Source organism: Carlito syrichta, unplaced genomic scaffold (assembly GCF_000164805.1).
Source record: "Carlito syrichta isolate Samal-C Ts95f unplaced genomic scaffold, Tarsius_syrichta-2.0.1 Scaffold268496, whole genome shotgun sequence".
Taxonomy (NCBI): Eukaryota; Metazoa; Chordata; class Mammalia; order Primates; family Tarsiidae; genus Carlito; species Carlito syrichta.
The window spans coordinates 343,724-363,815 of NW_007212592.1; the positions used below are offsets into that span (position 1 = coordinate 343,724).

General features: G+C 34.4%; 1 protein-coding gene across 2 annotated transcripts in view; it reads right to left on the reverse strand.

The window, feature by feature from the left end:
- Positions 1 to 1,545: 1,545 nt before the first annotated feature.
- TAB2 (TGF-beta activated kinase 1/MAP3K7 binding protein 2) overlaps positions 1,546 to 20,092 on the reverse strand; it is a 79,094-nt gene continuing 60,547 nt past the window's right edge. For both annotated transcript variants that reach the window (XM_021709638.1, XM_008052241.2), the window contains exons 5-8: positions 11,501 to 11,661; positions 11,198 to 11,291; positions 9,803 to 9,883; positions 1,546 to 3,576 (exon numbers count right to left, since the gene is read on the reverse strand). In XM_021709638.1, coding sequence (XP_021565313.1) covers positions 3,434 to 3,576; positions 9,803 to 9,883; positions 11,198 to 11,291; positions 11,501 to 11,661 — 479 coding nt within the window. In that variant the 3' untranslated portion in view covers positions 1,546 to 3,433. The remainder of the gene's footprint in view (positions 3,577 to 9,802; positions 9,884 to 11,197; positions 11,292 to 11,500; positions 11,662 to 20,092) is intronic.

A 20,092-nucleotide genomic window follows, 5' to 3' on the forward strand; every position in this document is an offset into this window, starting at 1 on the left:
AAGAATACTGTCAGAAATGCAACTGTTTTCACAGCCTTTCTAAAGTTACTGTTATAATGTAACATAACTATCTTTGAATAAGAAATCAATTTATAGTTGCAAAGACATATTACCAAGCATTTTTATCCGATTAACTAGGCTAAGAAAAGCCCCCAAACCAAAAATCAGTCTGTTAGATACCACAAAGGAAAAAAACCTAACTTAACAAATATAAAGCTACACAATTGTGTTTTCTTTAGAAGTCTTTCCTCTCAGTTGCCTAGCTATATTTTCAGATGAAAGCAATAAAAATTAAAATGCAGCTAAGTCATTTCAAGTAAAATGGATAGCTGCAAAAAACTTGGAGCCAAAAATATGTTCACTTGTCATAGAAGTATTTAGTAATATTATATGAGAAACTACACTAATACCCAGTGTCTAGACTCTAAATCTAAAATGATCTTTGGTGGCACTAGATTATTTTCTAGGGCAATATAGCCAACTTCAATTACTCATGGGCTAAATATTACCTCTTATACATCCATCCTTGTTCACTAGAATTGCCCATCAGCATTAGATTGGGATACAGAAAATAGATGATATTCCAGTTAATTTTGCTATTTATAAATACTTTGATTAAAAAGTAAGTTTAAAGTTAATGGCTAACATAGTTTTGAACTGAGGTTATGCTGTTCTGCACAATTTCAATTGTCCAGTATAAAGTAAGTTAATATCAGACTATAGACAGATTTAGGTTGGTCATTCTAAAAAATGCAGATTTTAAAAGAAAGATAAATTTTCATTTTTTTCCTCAAAAATTTGCAATGCAACACTTCTCTTGATAAGTCTGGTTTATATGACCTGCCAGTTCCACTCCTCCCCCTCAGTTCCTCTAAATACAGACAATGTTAGCACTGAGGATAATTTGTGTCAAGAAACACCTAAAAGTTCATCTTTCCATGGGAGGCTCTTAGACCTGTAATTCTATTTTAGTGCAATAAAATTCCCGAAGGTGGTTTCCAGATGACCAGCACATCCAGGTCTCATATTTCTTGGCAAAGAATATTTTCTTCCCACTAGCTTTAAAAGATCACTCAAGGTACGCCTTACTACAGTTGTGTCATGAAAAGATCTGAAAATGCTACTTTGCTCTTTTTAAGCTCAGAAAAACTTGAGCCATAACTTTTTGGAAACTGAGTATTTCCCTTTAAGAGAAGCACCCACCTTCCTCAGCACCTATACCACACATCACAAGATAGAGCAAACATTAACAAAATGGCTACTCAGGTTACATGGTCCAAGACTTCATATTTGTTTTCACCAATGCAGTAAATTTTCAAAAACCAAAAAGAAATGAAAGAAAAAACTCTAATAAACTATGGAAAAAGAATTCTGGAAAACTGAGAAAAATAATGCAAGAAATGCAGGTGAATGCCATGACTTGACAAGAAGACTCTAGAGAATGAGTTTCTCTGGAGAAATAATTAAATTTCTCAATGGTTAAATGTTCTGCTGAGGTATACATTATCTCCTGTCCCACAAACTTTAAAAACAAGTCACAAAATCCACATTAGAATATAAGTTTTTTAATTTTTATAAATAACTTATCTGTTACAAAGATAGTTTACCCAGCTAAATCACAAAACCATCAACTCAAGATATCCAAATTATGTTTTATTAATAAAACAAGTAAAAACTGATTTACCAATCTTCACATAGAACTGCAGATGAAGCTGAAAAACAAGGCCTATTTTTAAAACAAAATGCATCAGATGTAAGGGCTATGGGTTTATTGTCTAATTAACTAGGATTGTCATATTTCTTCCCATATACAAAATGCAAAGCCTGAAAGTCAAGGCCTTGACATTCATAAAGCCCACCTGTATAATCCTGTTCATTTAAAACATAGCCACTTGCAAACATTTACAGTGGGTGACAGTTGGCATGATCTCCTATCTTTTGCTGTATTTCAGCACTTCCCCAGCCCCGTTATAAGCACTGATATACAATTTCATAATTCTGTCTTTTTAAATGCATACTGTATTTATTTTTCTTGATTTCATTTAGTTATATACATTCCTGATCATCTGAGTATTTATTTTCCTTATAAAAATATATCATCAAAATAAAGAGATGCTTGAGGTTGCTTCAGTGTTCAAGTCTGCTTGTTTTTCTTTTTTTCCAGCTTTTCTTCAGTTGTCCTAAATATGACTAGCCTTGTTTTATAAATACACATGATACTGCCACCAGGTCAGGTTTGGACATGGACTGCCCCAACAGTAACGCATTTAAACTTCTCTCCAAAAAAGGGCTGCAGGTACTGCTGCTGGTGCTGGTTTTGAAACTGTACTTTCCCAATAATAATCTCTTGTGAAAGTCCTGTGGGACACCAAGCAGATGAAGGAAGCCCTTGTTGCGCTCGCTCTTTTGTTTTAGGCTTCCTTGTGGAAGACAAAACACCGTGTTGTGCCACCCACTGCTAAAGTCGGTACATGGTGTGACCTACAGACACAATTCTCATAATATTATCTGCATTTCACTGTGCAGCATCTCTATGTCTTCACAGAACATTGGCACTCATGAGGGTAAAGTACAGAATAAGTAGAGGAAAGTTATTCTGTGCACAGTTTCATCTCATTAATGCTCTTTTATTTTAAGGCATTGCTTCTCTCAGGTAAGGCTTAAAAAGGGACATGATCGTGCTTAATCACTAAAAGGAAAAAAGAAAATTAGTTAACAAAAGGCTATTACACTATACATATAGAAATATAAGAAAATAATAAAGAAGAAAAGAAGTCACTTAAAGCAGATTCAAGAGATCTGTACAGTAGGAAAAGCTCTGGGGTATTTCACCGCATGTTTGTACAGACAATGCATGCTGCTTTCCTTTGCATCTTTAGCCCCTAGATGCTGGCTTCACAGAGTGGAGACGTTTTCAGGGAAGACAAAGACAAGGCCAAAAAGTACCACAGATTTGTGAAATTCTCCCCCTATCCAATGGCACTATGCGGCAGCAAACAGTTTTTAAATAGTTAAACCTTGTTCCTTTTCTTCATGTATGTAGTGTTTCACTGAAAGCTTTACAAATAAAAAAGCTACCATTCTATTCCTTCCTCCTGTCAAAATTCAGTAGTGACACGAGGGAAAAAAAGGTACTGGGAACACCTAGGTGTTAACATCGTGAGAATGATCCATACTGGGATACTGGTAACACTGTACACGGCTAGGCAGTGGGCAACCAAGTCCTTCAGCAGATTACCTTTTTCATGTGATGAATTTCAACTGCCCATGACATTATACTGAGGTATTATTAGCTCTGTGGGCTGACACTTAGCATTAGTACAACACCATCATGTCACACCTTCAATCTGACAAAATCCTATGTAGCAGTGAAACTTTTCCCCGATGACAGACTTTAGATGTGGGTTTTAGAGAAGATACAGGGCCTTCTGGCTCAGAAATGCCTTGGCATCTCACACTGTTCACAGCGGATTAAGGCTGGATGGTTCAAAAAAGTACAGGCAGTACAATTCCACTGAGCTCCCTCATCATCTTCTGCGTCTTGAGTCTTTGGTGTTTTGATGGTGGACCTCTGGTCTATAAGGAAGCAAAAAAATCATTTTAGAAGTAAAAATCACAAAGTCTAAAAAATCACTGGCAACTTTAAACCCCACTTGTGCTGCACAGCATAAAGCAAGCAACTGAAGGATCTGGCTGAGCCTGACACACTTGCTCGATCATCACCAACCTCTACCAAGCTGGCAATTCACTCTCTGGGGAGCAGCAACATGGATATGATGTAATCACCTCCATATCACCTTAAAGGAGAAAATAGCATCATTCTCTCCGATTTATAACAGGAGAAAGGGTATCCACTATTAAAGATTCCCATAATATCACTTAAGATGGTGAAAAAGTATCCGACTACAAAAGAATCCTGTCAGTGTATTTAAGACTCATTAAGAGTTTCATTTCCCATTGAAGTAGTGTTTCTATTTGTTTTCTACCAGAAATAACATTTCTGTTAATACATGTTCTCTATCTGCTGAAGATGTAAGCCTTGAGTAACACAAATAAAATATAAGAACTAATTTCTAAAGTCTATTGAACTATATATCAACAATACACTCTGGAGAAGTCAGTATAAAAATATTACCATACTTTATTTCTTGTTTTATGTTTTTACCACACTGAGTATGCAGAGTAGAAGGAACACGAGGATTGAGAGTTGTGAAAATGGAGTTCTGTTCCAGGCTCTGCTACTAACTTCTGATTTCTTTGCCCTGAAATCTTAGAAAAATCACATCCCTTCCAGGTCTAATGTTTCTTACTTATAAAATAAAGGTCACAGCTGAGCTTGGTGGCTCAGTCTGTAATCCCGCGCCTTGGGAGGCTGAGGTGAGTGGATTGCCTGAGCCCGTGGGTTCGAGACCCACCTGGGCAACTTGGCGAGACCTCATCTCTAACATAAATAAAAAATCAGCCAGGCATGGTAGTGTGCACCTGTAGTTCCAGCTACTCGGAAGGCTGAGGCGAAAGGATCGCCGGAGCCCAGCAGGTCGAGGCTGCGGTGGCCAGGAGTAGCCACTGCACTCCAGTCTGGGCAACAGAGTGAGACTCCAACTCAAAAAATAAAATAAAATAAAATAAAATAAAATAAAATAAAATAAAATAAAATAAAGGTCACTGTAGTTCTAAGAAGCCAATGTTCTAGAGTATTTAAATGGACAATAGTATCTTAAATACACAAAATAATTATATTCCTCAAAGGTTGTCTCTAATATGAAATTACACTTACAAAACTACTGTTTAAAATTTGAGTCCCATAATGAATTTAACACATTTACAACAGTATTCCTACAAACTATTCTGGGGATATTTCAAGTAAAAGGAGCATGCATTGCTGAACTTCTCTTGTCAAATTTTATAATTTGAAGATTCAAAACGATGTTAAAACAATGTATATATTAATATGCAAATTCTACATCTACTGAGTTGGAAACTGATAACCTTTCTGCTACCTGTTTTAAAAGAGAAACTACTATACCTAGTAGATGAAAATATAGGAAGTTGAATTTTAGAACAAATTTAAAATAATTAAGTAATACTTGGTACTCTGTCCCCCTCCAGCAGTACCATATTTACTCACTAGTCTTGTAGACATTCTACTGCAAAGTCTCCAATTTTAGGTACTGGTTTTCCATTGCCATAATTTTTGTCACATACACAAATAAGTACTATACATAGTATTTCCCCAAAATTGAATAATTTTAAAACAAAATATGTAATTAAATCTCATCTTAAGTAAAAATATCTGAAAAATCAAGGGTCTGACAATATTAGTTAGTATGCTATAAAGCACATTATAAAAAACACAATTCAAAGAAGCTTGATTTTTACCATCTAAAATCACTTCATACTCCATACCTGGGAAATATTTCATAGAATAATATTTCATACCTGGGGAACCCATGCTACTTACTAGAATTTTGGCTTCGGGTGTTAAAAAACATTCCCATTGGGCATATTTTCAGCAAAATTTAATTTTTTTTGGTTTAGTTGCAAAGGTTAAAGTTTTAGGAAGAGGGACAATATGGAAGTAACTTTTTACACTTCAATCTATTATTATAATGCCAGTACCTTCTTAATAATTTAAGTAATATCTAAGATAATCAATAAGGGATCTACACAACTTTTTTCAGTGAAAAATCTCCAGTGCATAATCTCATTTGGTACTTAGAATTAATGAATATTTTTATTGGAGGTATTTGGAAAGAAATAACCAAAACTAGAAAAAAGAGGAAGCTAGATAGCAAAGAATGACACGTGATTTCTACATTTAATTTTAGCTGTTAGAAAAACCTCTATATTGTGAAACAAATCTGATTTCAAGGACTAATTAAATCAATCTCTGTGAATGAAATTAATGTCTCCTTATTTTAGCCTTAATGCAAAGAAAAAAATGATACTGTATTTCTGCCCAAACAGCCAGCAAACAAGCTTCTACCTTTTATGCAAAAACTTTTAACTCATGAACTTTTTTTCCTTTACTTTTATTACTTTTTATTATGGAAAATTTCAAACATACACAAGAGTAGAAGAGAACAGTAAAATGAACCCTCGTGTACTCATCCTGCTTTAATAGTTGTCGAGACCGATCTTATTCCACCTATATGCCCCCTTCTCCTACCCTAAACTCAGAAGTAATTGTGTAATCATTTCATAAGAAAGTCATAAGAAATTTTTTTTAAAAGAGAGTAAAAAGATTATATTAAGGAAACTCATTCAGAGTCTGAAAGACCTACCTATATATTTATTTTAAGGAGTTAGTGCTTATGTCATTGTTTTCTCTATTCCTTTATTCAAATAACATCCAAATAGCATCTAGGGTCTGAACACTCACTGTGCCAAATGCCCATCTTACTTCTGATCCTCTGTAACAACTGTTCATAATATTCTAGCTAACTATGTTTAAAAACGTTTAAATGAAATGAAATATGAGGACACAGCTAGGCTTAATTAAGTTATACACAAACACGAAGGAGTAGAGAGAGCAGACTACTGAACAAGAACATGAAAATTCTTGTAACAAACCGAAGAACTATTAACATACTTGATTTTTCTTGCTCCCATTTCTTTCTTTCTTTGTTTTCCTCCAATAAAACTTTATTGACAAAAACAGATGGAGGACTGGAATTGGCCCATAGACCATAGTTCACCAACCCCTAATTTAGAGTCTAGTTTAACACAGTAACCCTACCAGTATGTAATTATGAACTACAACTGCCTGATTCTTAAAATGCTTTAATTTTGCATTTCTCAACCTCTCTTTCTTCGTCCCTTACATTAGGAACTTAGTTTCTCAATGACAGTAACCATACGTTTTAGAGGGATTCCTGTTAAGTTCAGCCTCATGGGAAAGATGTATTTTCCTATCCATAATTCATACTTTCCTATTTCTACAAATTCCAAAGTTTTTTATGAAGGGTATAAATTTTTTAAAATAAAAATCTCTGAAGCCATTTGAAAATACACACATATGAAAAGAAAACTGCAAGTTTTGAGCATTTTTTGCAGCACATTAGTGAGAGTTATGTAACCCCACTACTGCCAGCCTGATTCACTAAGGGTTGACTTATTACATTAGAATTTGTGTGAACGAAAGCTGTTGTTTTGTCTTTTGTTTTGTCCACCCCCACACGACTTTATTGTGGTATAACTGACAGTTAAAAATTGTATATGTTTAAGTTCTACAACTTGATGATTTGATATATGTATATGTTGTGAAATATTTATCACAATCAAGCTAATTATCATATCTAGCAGCATCTAATATAGTTACCATATGTCCCCCACAGCCCCCGGTGGTGAGAACACTTAAGATCTACCCTTAGCAAATTTCAATTATATAACACAACATTGTTAACTATAGTCACATAGTTGTACACCAGTTCTCCAGAACATATCTTGTATAGCTGAAACTTTGTACCCCTTGACCAACATCTTCCTATGTCCTCTTCCCCTAACCCCTGGTAACTACCATTCTACTCTGTTTCTAGGAGTTTGACATTTTTAGATTACATGTATAGGTGAGATCATGTAGTATTTGTCTTTCTGTGTCTGGCTTATTTCACTTAGCATAAATATCTTCCAGGTTCATCTACCTTATCACAAATGACAGGCTTTTCTTTTTTTTTCTTTAGGCTGAATAATATTCCACTGTGTGTTTGTGTGTATAGATCTCACATTTTCTTTATCCATTCATTTTTACGCAGACTTTTACATTGTTTTCATATTTTGTGAATTATAAAAATATCTGAATGATGCTAAAATGAACATGAGTATGCAGACATCTCTTTTGAGATACTGATATAACATCCTTTGGATATATACTCAGAAGCAAGATTGCTGAATCATCACGTTTTTAATTTTGTGAACAGCTTCCTTACTGTTTTCTGTAATGGTTGTACCAATGTCCATGCCCACCAACAGTGTACATGGCTTCCCTTTTCTCCACATGCTCATCAACACTTATCTTTCATCTTTCTGATAACAGGCATTCTAATAGGCTCATAAGGTGATACCTCACTGTAGTTTTGATTTGTATTTCCCTGATGACTGGTGAAGTTGAGCACCTTTCCTGCTGGCCATCTGTAAGTCTTCTTTTGAGAAATGTCTATTCAGGTCCTTTGCCCATTTAAAAATCTAGTTATTTGCTTCTTTTGCTATTGAGTTGCATGAGTTCCTTATATATTTTGAATATCTCTACTGATTTTCTGTCTGGATATTCTAACTATTACTGTAATATCTATTTTGTCTGATATAAGTATAGACATTGTTGATTTCTTCTGGATACCATTTATGTGAAATATCTTTTTCCATCTTTTCACATGTCTTTAAATACAAAATGAGTCTCTTGTAGATAGCATATCACTGGATCTGTTTTTCAATCCATTCACCTACTCTATGCCTTCTGATAGGTAATTTAACCCATTCACACTTAAGGTAATTATTTGTAAGTGAGGACTTACTATTGTCATTTTGTTGTATTCTGTCTATTTGGAAGTTGTTTTGTCTCTCTTTCACTCCCTTGTTGTCTGTCTTTGTTATCTGATGTCTTTTAAAAATAGTGATTTACTTTGGTTATCTTCTCTGTCTTTCGTGTACCTAATTAAAGGTTTTTTTCTAGCCATTGCTTTGTTAAACTCTGGTGTATCCACGTGGCTCTTTGAGCTATGGCCACCATGTTTCTTGGTTTTGGCCCCCTCTCCTACCTTGGGGAGGTGAATGAATGAATCTTTCTCTTTCTCTCCATTTGTCATTTCCTTGGTCTGGCCATGTGTTATCTGATCTATGACAAGGTCAGGTTTTCCTAAGCTTTGGTCCCTTCCCTTACCCTGGGGAGATAAATCTCCTCTTCTCTCTCCAATTTACTTTCTAAATAAATTATATTTTCCAACCTAAAAAAAAATAAATAACGGTGTTTTTTCTTTGTGGTTAGCACAAAACTTGAATAAAAAGATCTTTTAATTACATTCTTCTATTTTAAGTTGCTAACAACTTAACTTCAATTGCATAAAAAAAAATTATGCCTTTACTATTTCCATCGTTCTATACTTTCTGTTTTTGCAGTCAGAATTTGCTTCTTTTTTTATATTGTGTATCCATTAGTAAATTTTTAACTTCTAACTTTCATGTAAGGGTTTAAAGCAAATTATATGCCATAATTACAGTGTTATATTAACCAGTGTATGTCTATATATTTGCCTTCACCAGTGATATTTATGCACTTGTTTTGGTACATATTTTAATGCCTGGATCAAAACACACATACATTTTGACATTTCTTAGTTTGATGTGCTATAGTCTGTGACTATTAATGATGTAAAATGATAGCAAGTAGAAAATCATTCATCTGGAACTCTGGGTATTTTGATTACTTAGAATTATGAATAAATTAAACAAAACAGAATACTCATGAAATGAAACCTCCTGAAGTTATTTCCTTAGCATTTGTCTAAAATGTTAAAGAACACCAAATTTTTATACACGCACCCCTCCACACACATACAACCAAGACCTGCTATTTTATATAACTTATTCCTAAGGTCATACATATTACTCTTAAAAAGCTAAGTATATTACACCATTGCACACTCTCCAAATCCTATCATGTAAATGAAAATAAACTAACATCTTCCTAAAGAATTAAGAATGTCGAAGTTTAAAGCACTTCTAGAGTGGAAGGTTGCTAAAAATAAAAATTTTCTAAAATTTTGTTTTTCAAAATATAACAGTTTTCACACTTAATGGATACACTAACCTTTGGGTTTTGGTGGCACAGGACCTACAAATCCAATATTGTCATAAAAGTTATGAATAGCGCTGGGATTAAAATGTGGTCCTGAAATATATAAAAAGTAAATGTATCAGTGTATATATTGCTCAAAAGTACTGAATTTTATTTTCTAAAGCAAGTATAGTATTTCTTTCTAAAAAAAAAATTCACACGATAAACAGAAAAAATGCTTTCCATTTACTTTGCTTTTCTAATCTCAAATTTTAAGTAAGATTTCAAAACATATTTCAAATATATTAGGTATAATATAATACACATAAACAGAGGTAAGTGGTAAACTGGGGAAGCAGTTAAATTAATGTGGGAAAGACAACAGAATTAACAGACCCTTATTTTGTGATAAATTTTAATAACTTAAAACTTAACAATTTAAATATAATTTTAAGTTATCAAACATGGACTTGAACAACTAAACAGCTTCTTCACTGCTGATAAGTATAAAAATCTTGCACTAATTTAATATGATGGTTCATTTTTACATAAGAGGAATAAGTTCAAGGATTGTAACTTCTACACCAGCACTAGCTTTTTTTCTCTAAAGTTAAATTATGTCATTTTTTTCACGAATGTTTCAAAATAAACAGTTTAACCAACATTTTAAAAGAAATAAACTAAAACTAATCATTTTTCAGTTTAATGGATTCTGGAACTCACTCAGAAGTATAATGAAAGACTTGTTTTTTGTTGGCTTCCTTCTCTTTCCTGTCTTTTCTGTTATATTTCTATTATTTCCTCAACTTCAGAAATAGGCTTAGGGGATACAATTTCCTTTTAATTTTCTATGGAACTGAATTAAATTGTAAATATTTTTTAATGCAACAAGAAATTATTGCTTTACTATAGCTCAAATATATAAAACTATAATTGCTCTAAGAATGCATGAACCTTATTTTTATTTCTTCTCTATTTTATCAATTAAGATAGTGCCATTGAGACGGGAGTGCTTTTTAAATTATATTCTTATAAGTATAATTCCTGAAAAGTAAAAGAAAAAAGGGAAACAGGAAAAAGTTACATAAATATATATATTTTCCTCTTCAAAATATTTCAGTAGCAGATTCTACTAATGCATAAAAGCAATACTTCTAACAATGAAGCTAGACATACAAATCATTGTTTCCCTTAACATTTGACTAAAGTGGATTGGAAGGATAAAATATATAAATTACTCCTCAACCAAGTAAATCATAATTTTTTTGGTGGAAAGAAGAAAAAACCCAATTGTTCTTGAGCACTATTTGATTCCAAAGCCAAATGTTCTGAGATAGTGAGATTATGACTGGCAAGTCTGCTTTTAGTCACAGGAACAGTTGGTAGATTAATACAATGAATTTCAGCTGAGTATGCACTGAACTTTACCTCGGGCTTGAAAAAGATCAATTTCTTTGGTTAAGCAGTCAATGTCAATCTGGAGTTGCCTATTACAACTTCTCAACTGCTGCATTTCTTCGAGCTGAAAAATAATTCTATGTAAGAAAGATTTACACCGAATTATCATGTCATTAGTTCATAAGGAGTGGAGTTTGGCAGAGGAAGGTAAGGACAGAAAAAAGAATGAATTAAGAGCATTTGAAGAAAACTAGATCGAGACATTATACTTAAGGCAGATGGGCTGTTCTTATGTTCAAGCACAGAGGTAACAACAGTTACATAAAGACTTACTGAAGGTATTTGGGATATGGAATTTGATCTTTTCAGGCGCCTCCGAGTTAGATTATTTTCCATTTCATTGACCTCAGATTTTAGTTTATCCAGCTTTTTCTTTTGAATCTCAAGTTCTCTTTGAAGTCGTTCCATTCTGGCCTTCTGGTGTACCAAGAGAGCTGCAACACATATTGGTCAACATGAGGACCCCACCCACTTCAGCCAGTTAACCTTTAAGGAGACTTGGGGAAACAAAATGCGTGAATATTTCTGTAACAAACAACAATTTGCCAAGAATTCCAAAGCTAAAACAAAACATTCCGAGTTTAAGCATTTTCGAAAATTTTAATTTGAAGATTATAATTAAGCAAATGTCATTTATTTTACTTTTTACACTTTTTTAAGGTTTGGATAAACCACTTTAATGGCTGAAGATGGCATTTTTAGCTTACAACTTCTCTAAAGGTTCTAGTTGTGTCAATTAACCTACTTACTGTGTCTAATTCACATTTAACCATCATAAAGGACAAGCCCTTTTACTCTAGAGTTTGCCATGATTGGTCTATGAATGAGGTATTCTAATGTGAAAATTTTATAGAAATTTTACAAGGAAATGTGGAACGAGTTGAATCTATTTTAATGTATACAGCAAATAAAACAGTGATTTCATTTCACATGAATGTTAACATTAACAAATAATTCAAATTACAAAGTAAAAATGATACTCTTTAAAAAAATCAAACACTTTTTTTACACTTAGATTATACTTTGTGAAAATATTTTCCCAAGATTTTAAACAAAATAAAAAAATCTTGCAGCATGAACTGCTTGGGAAAATTTATTAATCTATAAAAACTGGTATATGTTCTTGTCCCTAAAACAACATGAATCTCCTCTTTTAGGATACTGAACTGGAAGTGTAGATACCTGAATAAACATTTTAATAAAGAGACAGCTTGGGCTGATTGTACCTTGAGAAAACAGGCAGACTTGGAAAAATACCTTAAACAACTCTGGAAATAAAAAAGTCAGTAAAACAGAGGTCAAATAGACAAATAGTAGATTAGATACAGTCAAAGACAAAGTTGGTGACCTGTCAGACAGATCTAAGACTATTACCCAGAATGCACAGAGGTAATGCAACAGAAAACATGAAAGAGGAGTTGAAAGGTTTCACATACATCTAAACAAAGTGTTTCAGAAGGAGACCACAGAGGGAATGGACAAGAGTCAAGAATTGAAGAGATACTAGCTGAAAGTGTTCCAAAATTGAAGGAAAAAAAAGCAAATAACAAATTCTAGAAGATAATTATTTGTTCACTTAACTAAATTATTGAATACTAATGAATGAAAACAACTTCAGACAAAGTGGGGAAAATCTAACCACAGATAGCTACTGAAATAATCACTCAAAATGTGTTTTGATAAGACATAAATTAAATACAAGAAAATGGAATAAGATGAGTAAATCTTAAAAAAAAAGATAAACAAGATAGGGATTACTACTAAAGGAAGCTAAATAGAAAGTGCAGTTTCTAAATTAAAAGACAAAACACATGCTGGGTACCATGACTCACACCTGTAAATGCAGAACTTTGGGAGGCTAAGGAAGGAGGACTGCTTGAGGCCAGGGTTTGAGAGCAGCCTGGGCAACAGACGCAGACTCTACCCAAAACAAACAAACAAACAAACAAACAAAAAACACAGAAGAAATAAAGAAAATCTGATTAAATCTAGAAGGCAGGAAAGGAGGAAATAAAGGCAAGAATTACAAAACAAAAAACCAACAGGAATGTCAAACATTGTGTGTAAAGGAACAGAAGAGACTGAAGTAAATAGTATTTAACTAGAAATGGGGACACCTCTTTTTCTGTCAGGTTATTAATATGAGGGATTGAGTCAGTTTAGTTGGAAGTGGAGCTGGGTTTGAGTTTTGTTGGTGTCTTCAGTGCACCAAAGTCTTTCAATACTTCAGCAATTGGATGCTATTACTTTATCCCTCCTAGAATGGTGCCTGAAACGCCTTTTACTTTGGTCCTCTTACTTTGACCCTTTCTCTGCTGTGATGGGACCCCATTTTATTCAGTCTTTAACAGGGTCAACAAGGCTCTGTACATGATCTGGTAACAGACCAGGCAATAAGTTATTTAGGATTTTGCAGTCACATAATTTCTTTCCCAACTATTCAACTGTGCTGTTGTACAGTGAAAACAGCCATAGTAAACAATTGAACAAGTAAACAAATGAACAGGGCTGCATTCCAGTAAAACTTCATTCACAAAACAGGCAGTGGACTAGGTTTGACCCACAGGCTTTAGTTTGCTGACTCCTTGTTAAGAGTTTTGTTCTTGCCCTCCTCCCTGGACCCAATCTCTGCTACATTGTAATGTAAATTCCTCAGAGGTTTTTGCCTATTTTGTTCATTAATTTCCCAAGTGCCTACAACAATACCTTACCCGTAAATGCTCAACCAGGGTTCAAAAGAAGAGTTGGAAAGAGAGTAAGAAAAGCTTATAAAATGGGGGCTGAAGTTGTTTGGGGAAGGATAGAAATTTTAAACTCTGTTACGGAAAGTGACTGAATAGAGACTTGAGAAAAATCAAGTATACTAGCTTTTTGGTTTTTATTTGTTTTGGCAAGTAAAGAAGCTGTTATAAACAAAATCATACCAATCACACATATAGATGAACCAGGCTCACACACAATCTAATACTTTGAACTCATCATATATGGGAGGGGAGTGATCCACTACATAGACTTTAGAGAAGAATAAAGTTCCTCTATGCCTGTCATTAATTTACACATAGATTAATACTTACTTAAAAGCCAAGCTATAAAGTTTCAATTATATTCGTCAGGACTTCTGTTTAAAGACAGTTGACTGAGTACTGTATTCAAAGAATTTTCTGTCTCCACTAATCCCATTAAAACAACAGAGGAATAAAACAGGTACAAACTGACAAAAATAAAGGAGAAGGCTGCAATAGATGTCAACAAGTTACTGGAACACTAAAAGCAGATGAAATGACATGGACTAATGAAAGAGAGTAGAGAAGAACAGAAAAAGAGGCAGCCCATCTGCTCTGTGGAAACCTTAAGAGGCTCTTGACTTTGGAAAATGCAGGTGACAGGAGGCAGAAGTGAGGAATGGGACACAAAACAGGAGCTTAAACCGGCTATCTGTATATGGAACAGTCAACCTTTTCCCATCCTGAAGGGACGGTAGCTCTATGTTTATTTGAAAGCCTCCCTCCACCCACTACATTTTACATCCTGGTCCCCATACACACAGAACACCAGGAAATGATGGCGGAGAGTTCTCTTGTAGCAGTTTATTCCCCCCTATTTATCACAAAGCAAAGTCTGATAAGTGACAAGTCTCATTTTCACACACAGGGTTCTTAGACTTCACAGCACTTCATTCTTAAATATAAACCAACAGTCATGGATCACCATACATTTGAGGAACATCTAACATAAATGTGAAAGATATGGATAAACAAATACAAAAACTAAACCCAAATTAAGTGAAGATAATTCAGAAGAGCAATGAGAAAAATTCTAATTAATACCATTAAGAGATCTGAGACACTACACTACTGCATCCATAAGACAATCAGCCTGTAATCCCGCGCCTTTGGGAGGCTGAGGTGAGTGGATTGCCTGAGCCCGCGGGTTCGAGACCCGCCTGGGCAACTTGGTGAGACCTCATTTCTACAATAAGTCAAGATGAGCTGGGCATGGTAGCGTGCACCTGTAGGTCCAGCTACTTGGAAGGCTGAGGCGGAAGGATCGCCAGAGCCCAGCAGGTCGAGGTTGCGGTGGCCGAGAGCAGTCACTGCACTCCAGCCAGAGTGAGACTCCAACTCAAAAAAAAAGAAAAGAAAAGAAAAGTGAATCTGAGAACTAGCTCTCAGAAATTAAAAACATTACTGCTAAAATGAAAATGTCTTACCTGGGTTGCGGAAAAAAATAAGGAAATCTAAAACATAGAAGAGAAAGACAAGGAAGTTGAATATACCAAGGATATAACAATGAGAAATAAATAAGAAATTGGTCCAGGATGTTAAACAGCTGAACAAGAGGAGGTCTAGAAAGAGAAAATGGGAAAACTAGTCAGGATCTGAAGAGAATTTCCTAGGGCTGAAGGGAGACACTAGATTTTAAAATGGAGAATTCACTGAATTTGCAAAAAGGGTGATTTTTTTTTAAAGCTCACACCAAGACATGTCATTGTAAAATTTCAGACTATTAAAGACAAGAGGGAAGATCCTACATATTTTCAAAAAGGAAAAAACAGGTCACTGTGCTTCTTGGTACAAAGGTACAAGAAGCACAGTGATGTCAGATTTCCTCAGTGAAAAGGAACCCTTAGTGACACATTCTATGGAAAAATGATTTTCAACCAAGAATTATATACCCAGCTAAAAAATGAGGGTATTTACAGACATTTAAGACATTGCCACAGAAGTCTCCTGGGAAGAGGAATAGATGGTATCTTAGAGGTGCTGGAAAAATATGATAAAATCAGACAATAAAAAAATGTAAAATTAAAAGAAAAGCAGAAAGTTATACAAAAGAACTGTAATCCAGATCAACCATGTGGCTCTAAAGTGAACATTTACAAGTCTGACTGTCATATATATGTCATTTATTAAGTTTCAGCTTTTATAGTCAACCTATTAACCAAGCACAATGCATTACTGCTATGGTCTAGATGTCTGTGTTTCCCTCTAAATTAATATACTGAAATATAACCCCCATTGCAGTAGTATCAAAATTAGTGCTCTTATAAAAGAGGCCTGAGGGTGCTTGCTATTCCTTTCCCTTTCTATCATATGAGGACATGTAGAAGGTACTATCTATTAGGAATGAACCCTCGCAAGACACCATCTTGATCTTGGACTCCCCAGCCTCTAAAACTATGAATAGTACATTACTATTACTTATAAATTAGTCAGTTAAGATATTTTGTTATAGCAGCCCAAAGAAACTAACACAGAAATTATGAACAAAATGTAATGTTATCTATTACGGATATATGTAAGTAAAAATAGAAATGACACAACTTGGGAAGAGAAAGGAAGAGAGAGGTGCTGGTGGTCTATGCATTATCAGTAAAAAGTTCATTTATCATAGCAAGAAGTTAGCAGAAAAATGTTTAAAGTTGATAAATAAAAACCAGTATAAATATATTTTAAAAGCTATATTGAAGCTTTATAAGCCCCTACATAGTAACGCATATGTAATCATATATGGAAACTATATATTAACATATAAAATGTACACATAAAAATATGTATTCCTATTAGATATAAAATAATATCTAATTATATACAAGCATTTAAACCACAGTAGAAAGACATGGGTAAAGATTGTGCTGTAAGCCGGGCTCGGTGGCTCAGCCTGTAATCCCGCGCCTTTGGGAGGCTGAGGTGAGTGGATGGCCTGAGCCCGCGGGTTCGAGACCCACCTGGGCAGTGAGACTTCATCTCTACAATAAATCAAAAAATCAGCCGGGCGTGGTAGCGTGCGCCTGTAATTCTGGCTACTGAGAAGACTGAGGCGGAAGGATCGCCGGAGCCCAGCAGGTCGAGGCTGCGGTGGCCGGGAGCGGCCACTACACTCCAGTCTGGGCGACAGAGTGAGACTCCAACTCAAAAAAAAAAAAAAGATTGTGCTGTAATTTCATTTGTGATGTTTATAACGTACTGATAATTTAGTTATTCATTAAGTTTTCACTATTCTGGAATCCAAGATAAGTTGAATAGTAATTAAGTGTAAGTTGATTGTTGTATTTCCTGTTCAAAAGGCATTACATACATTAATACCACAAAGTGTGACAAGAAATAATTTTAAGAGCTTACATATTATTAATTTGTATTTATAGATCCTCATCACACTAAAGGAGAATCTTTTTTTTGACTAGATTTTTTATCATCAAGTACATCTCTCAAAACTAAAGAGCCTTGAGGGTAAAAACTGAATTCAACTTTGTACCATTTAGTATCTAGTATTATACCTTAAAAATTGTAGGCACTAGATATATATCTATTAAATGAAAATAATGAAAATTTGACTTTTAATGGATAGTAGATAAAATATTAATAAAATCCAAGGAATAGAAATATTGATAAAACAAAAACTTGAGATTTATTTTAAAGTCTCCTTAAATGTTTAGCTTTAATGCTTTCCACTTAGCAAAATACAATACATTACAAAATAGGGTAAGACTTTTGGGTTGCTGACATTGCAGATAGGTGGCTTTTTTATATGCTTATAAATAAAGTAAGTGGTATACTTAAATAAATAAAGTGGTGTACTTAACATTCCAATAATATAGTGACTTTTTTAGTTTTCTAAACTAACCTATCTTGTCCTCCTAAATAAATGAAAATGAAGGAGGAATTACAGATAGAGCTCCCCCGCAAAATACTCAGACCTTTTAAATCCTCCTTCAGTCAAAAATGAATTTTAATATTAACTTAAACATGCAATTCCCTCTTGTGGTTGTTAAATAACTGAATTATCAGTGAATTCAAGTACCAAGGCTTATAGCTCACTTCTATGGGCATGTTTCACACAGAAAGCTTAGTTAGTATTCACTGAATTTTTGTCTGCTTTTGATGATTAACAGAGACAATTTCTTAGTTACTCAATTTTATTTGAAATTAAAAAGACACACTTGATATTCCAGATGGTGCCAGCTTTATTCATTTTAGGTATTCTTCAGTGTAAATAATAACATCTAAGAGAATTGGCTTACTTAAAAAAATACCTGGTACACTGGAAAATGTACCAGGTATTTAAATAAATATTTGAGGCCTATTAAAAAGAAAAAAATCAAAAATTTTCCACTGAAAAACATAACAGGTATTTACTTCTAGTGTCTTTATTTTCTGTCATGACAATTTTATATGCCTAAGTCAGGTGCATGCCTAAGTCATGCCTAGGTCACTGTACTTAAGAAAGAACAAGCCGGGTCTGGTAGCTCAGCCTGTAATCCTGCGCCTTTGGGAGGCTGAGGTGAGAGGACTGCCTGAGCCCGCGGGTTCAAGACCCGCCTGGGCAGCAAGACCTCATCTCTACAATGAATCAAAAAATCAGCTGGGTGTGGTAGCACATGCCTGTAATTCCGGCTACTCGGAAGGCTGAGGCGGAAGGATCGCTGGAGCCCAGCAGGTCGAGGCTGCGGTGGCCGGGAGTGGCCACTGCACTCCAGTCTGGGCGACAGAGTGAGACTCCAACTCAAAAAAAAAAAGAAAAAAAAAGAAAGAACAAAGTCAGTTTCTTAAATAGAGATTTTTCCTAAACTGTAATTTTGCTGATAAGAGGAATCATATATGTTTTATACACTACAGTATTACTATGACACTTATTTGGTGGTTGAGTCACAAAAGATTTAAAAATGGCTAGTACACCTTAAAATAAAGCAAACTGTTTTCATCTATTTTGCCATTTTAAAAAGCAGTTTGAAATCAGACCTCGCAACAGTGCTGCAACTGGGCCCATAATTTGGGCAACAGATGTAACAACAAAACTATGAGGAATAATGCTTAATACCTGCAATTATTTTTAAGAAGTTTAAATTATTTAGAGGTATTAATAAAAAAATCAGTTGTAGTTATTTTAGCAGAACTGGTGGGGTCTTTTGCTGGATGATTACTTCTTGGTATTTATTTGTACATAATTACAATTCTGCATACAATAGTATAGTATTAAGACGCTGTTTAAAACTTTCATTTTAGAAAACTGAGGCCTAGAGACCTGAAAAGAGCCTCTAAGAAATACGACTGAATGAACCATTATAGGAAGTGGGAGGTATATATAACTTAGAAAGGATTATACTTCAAAAGAGGAGATGGTAGCTGTTTTCAAGTTTTTTAAGGAATGCTATTTGAGACTAGTTCAACATGGTTTCCAGCAGTATCACCATAATTAAAGAAAAAATACAGCCTAAGATTTCTGTCCCCCCCAAAAAAAACAACCTTAGAATGGGGAAAGGCTTTCTAAAATAAGACACAAATAAAATCTAAAAGCTATAAGAAAAAAAGGTTGATAGGCCTGAATATATAAAAGTAAAAAAATTTATAAAACAAAAAAATGTATTGACCAAGTTAAAATAGAAAATTAGAAAAAACAGACTAGGCATTCTAAAAAACATGCAAGTTCACAAAATAAGAACTACAAAAACTTGAAAGAGAACATATCAAAAGATGCTCAACTCCATTCATATTCAAAGATGAAAATTTTATTTAAGCTCCTAAAAAAATAAAGATGCACACTTTAAAAGACCAAAACAATACACTTTTACCTAGCACTGACAGAGAGGTATTTTTTTCAACCACCTAAATATATGGATGAGTCTGGGAGGGAAGGAGGACAGAATATGCTTATAAATGTTGCCAAAAATGTTCCCCATTTATCAAGATAGAAGTATAAACTGGTAAAATTTCAAATTTGGCAGCATTTACTGTGGCATTCATTAGGGTCCTTCATCACATATTTCTGGCTATCTCCCAGGAACGTGGTAGAATTGTTCCTCTCCATTTGCTCAGAATCAGGTGTGGTTGTGTGCCTTGTTTTAGCTGAAGAATAACATGTTTGAGG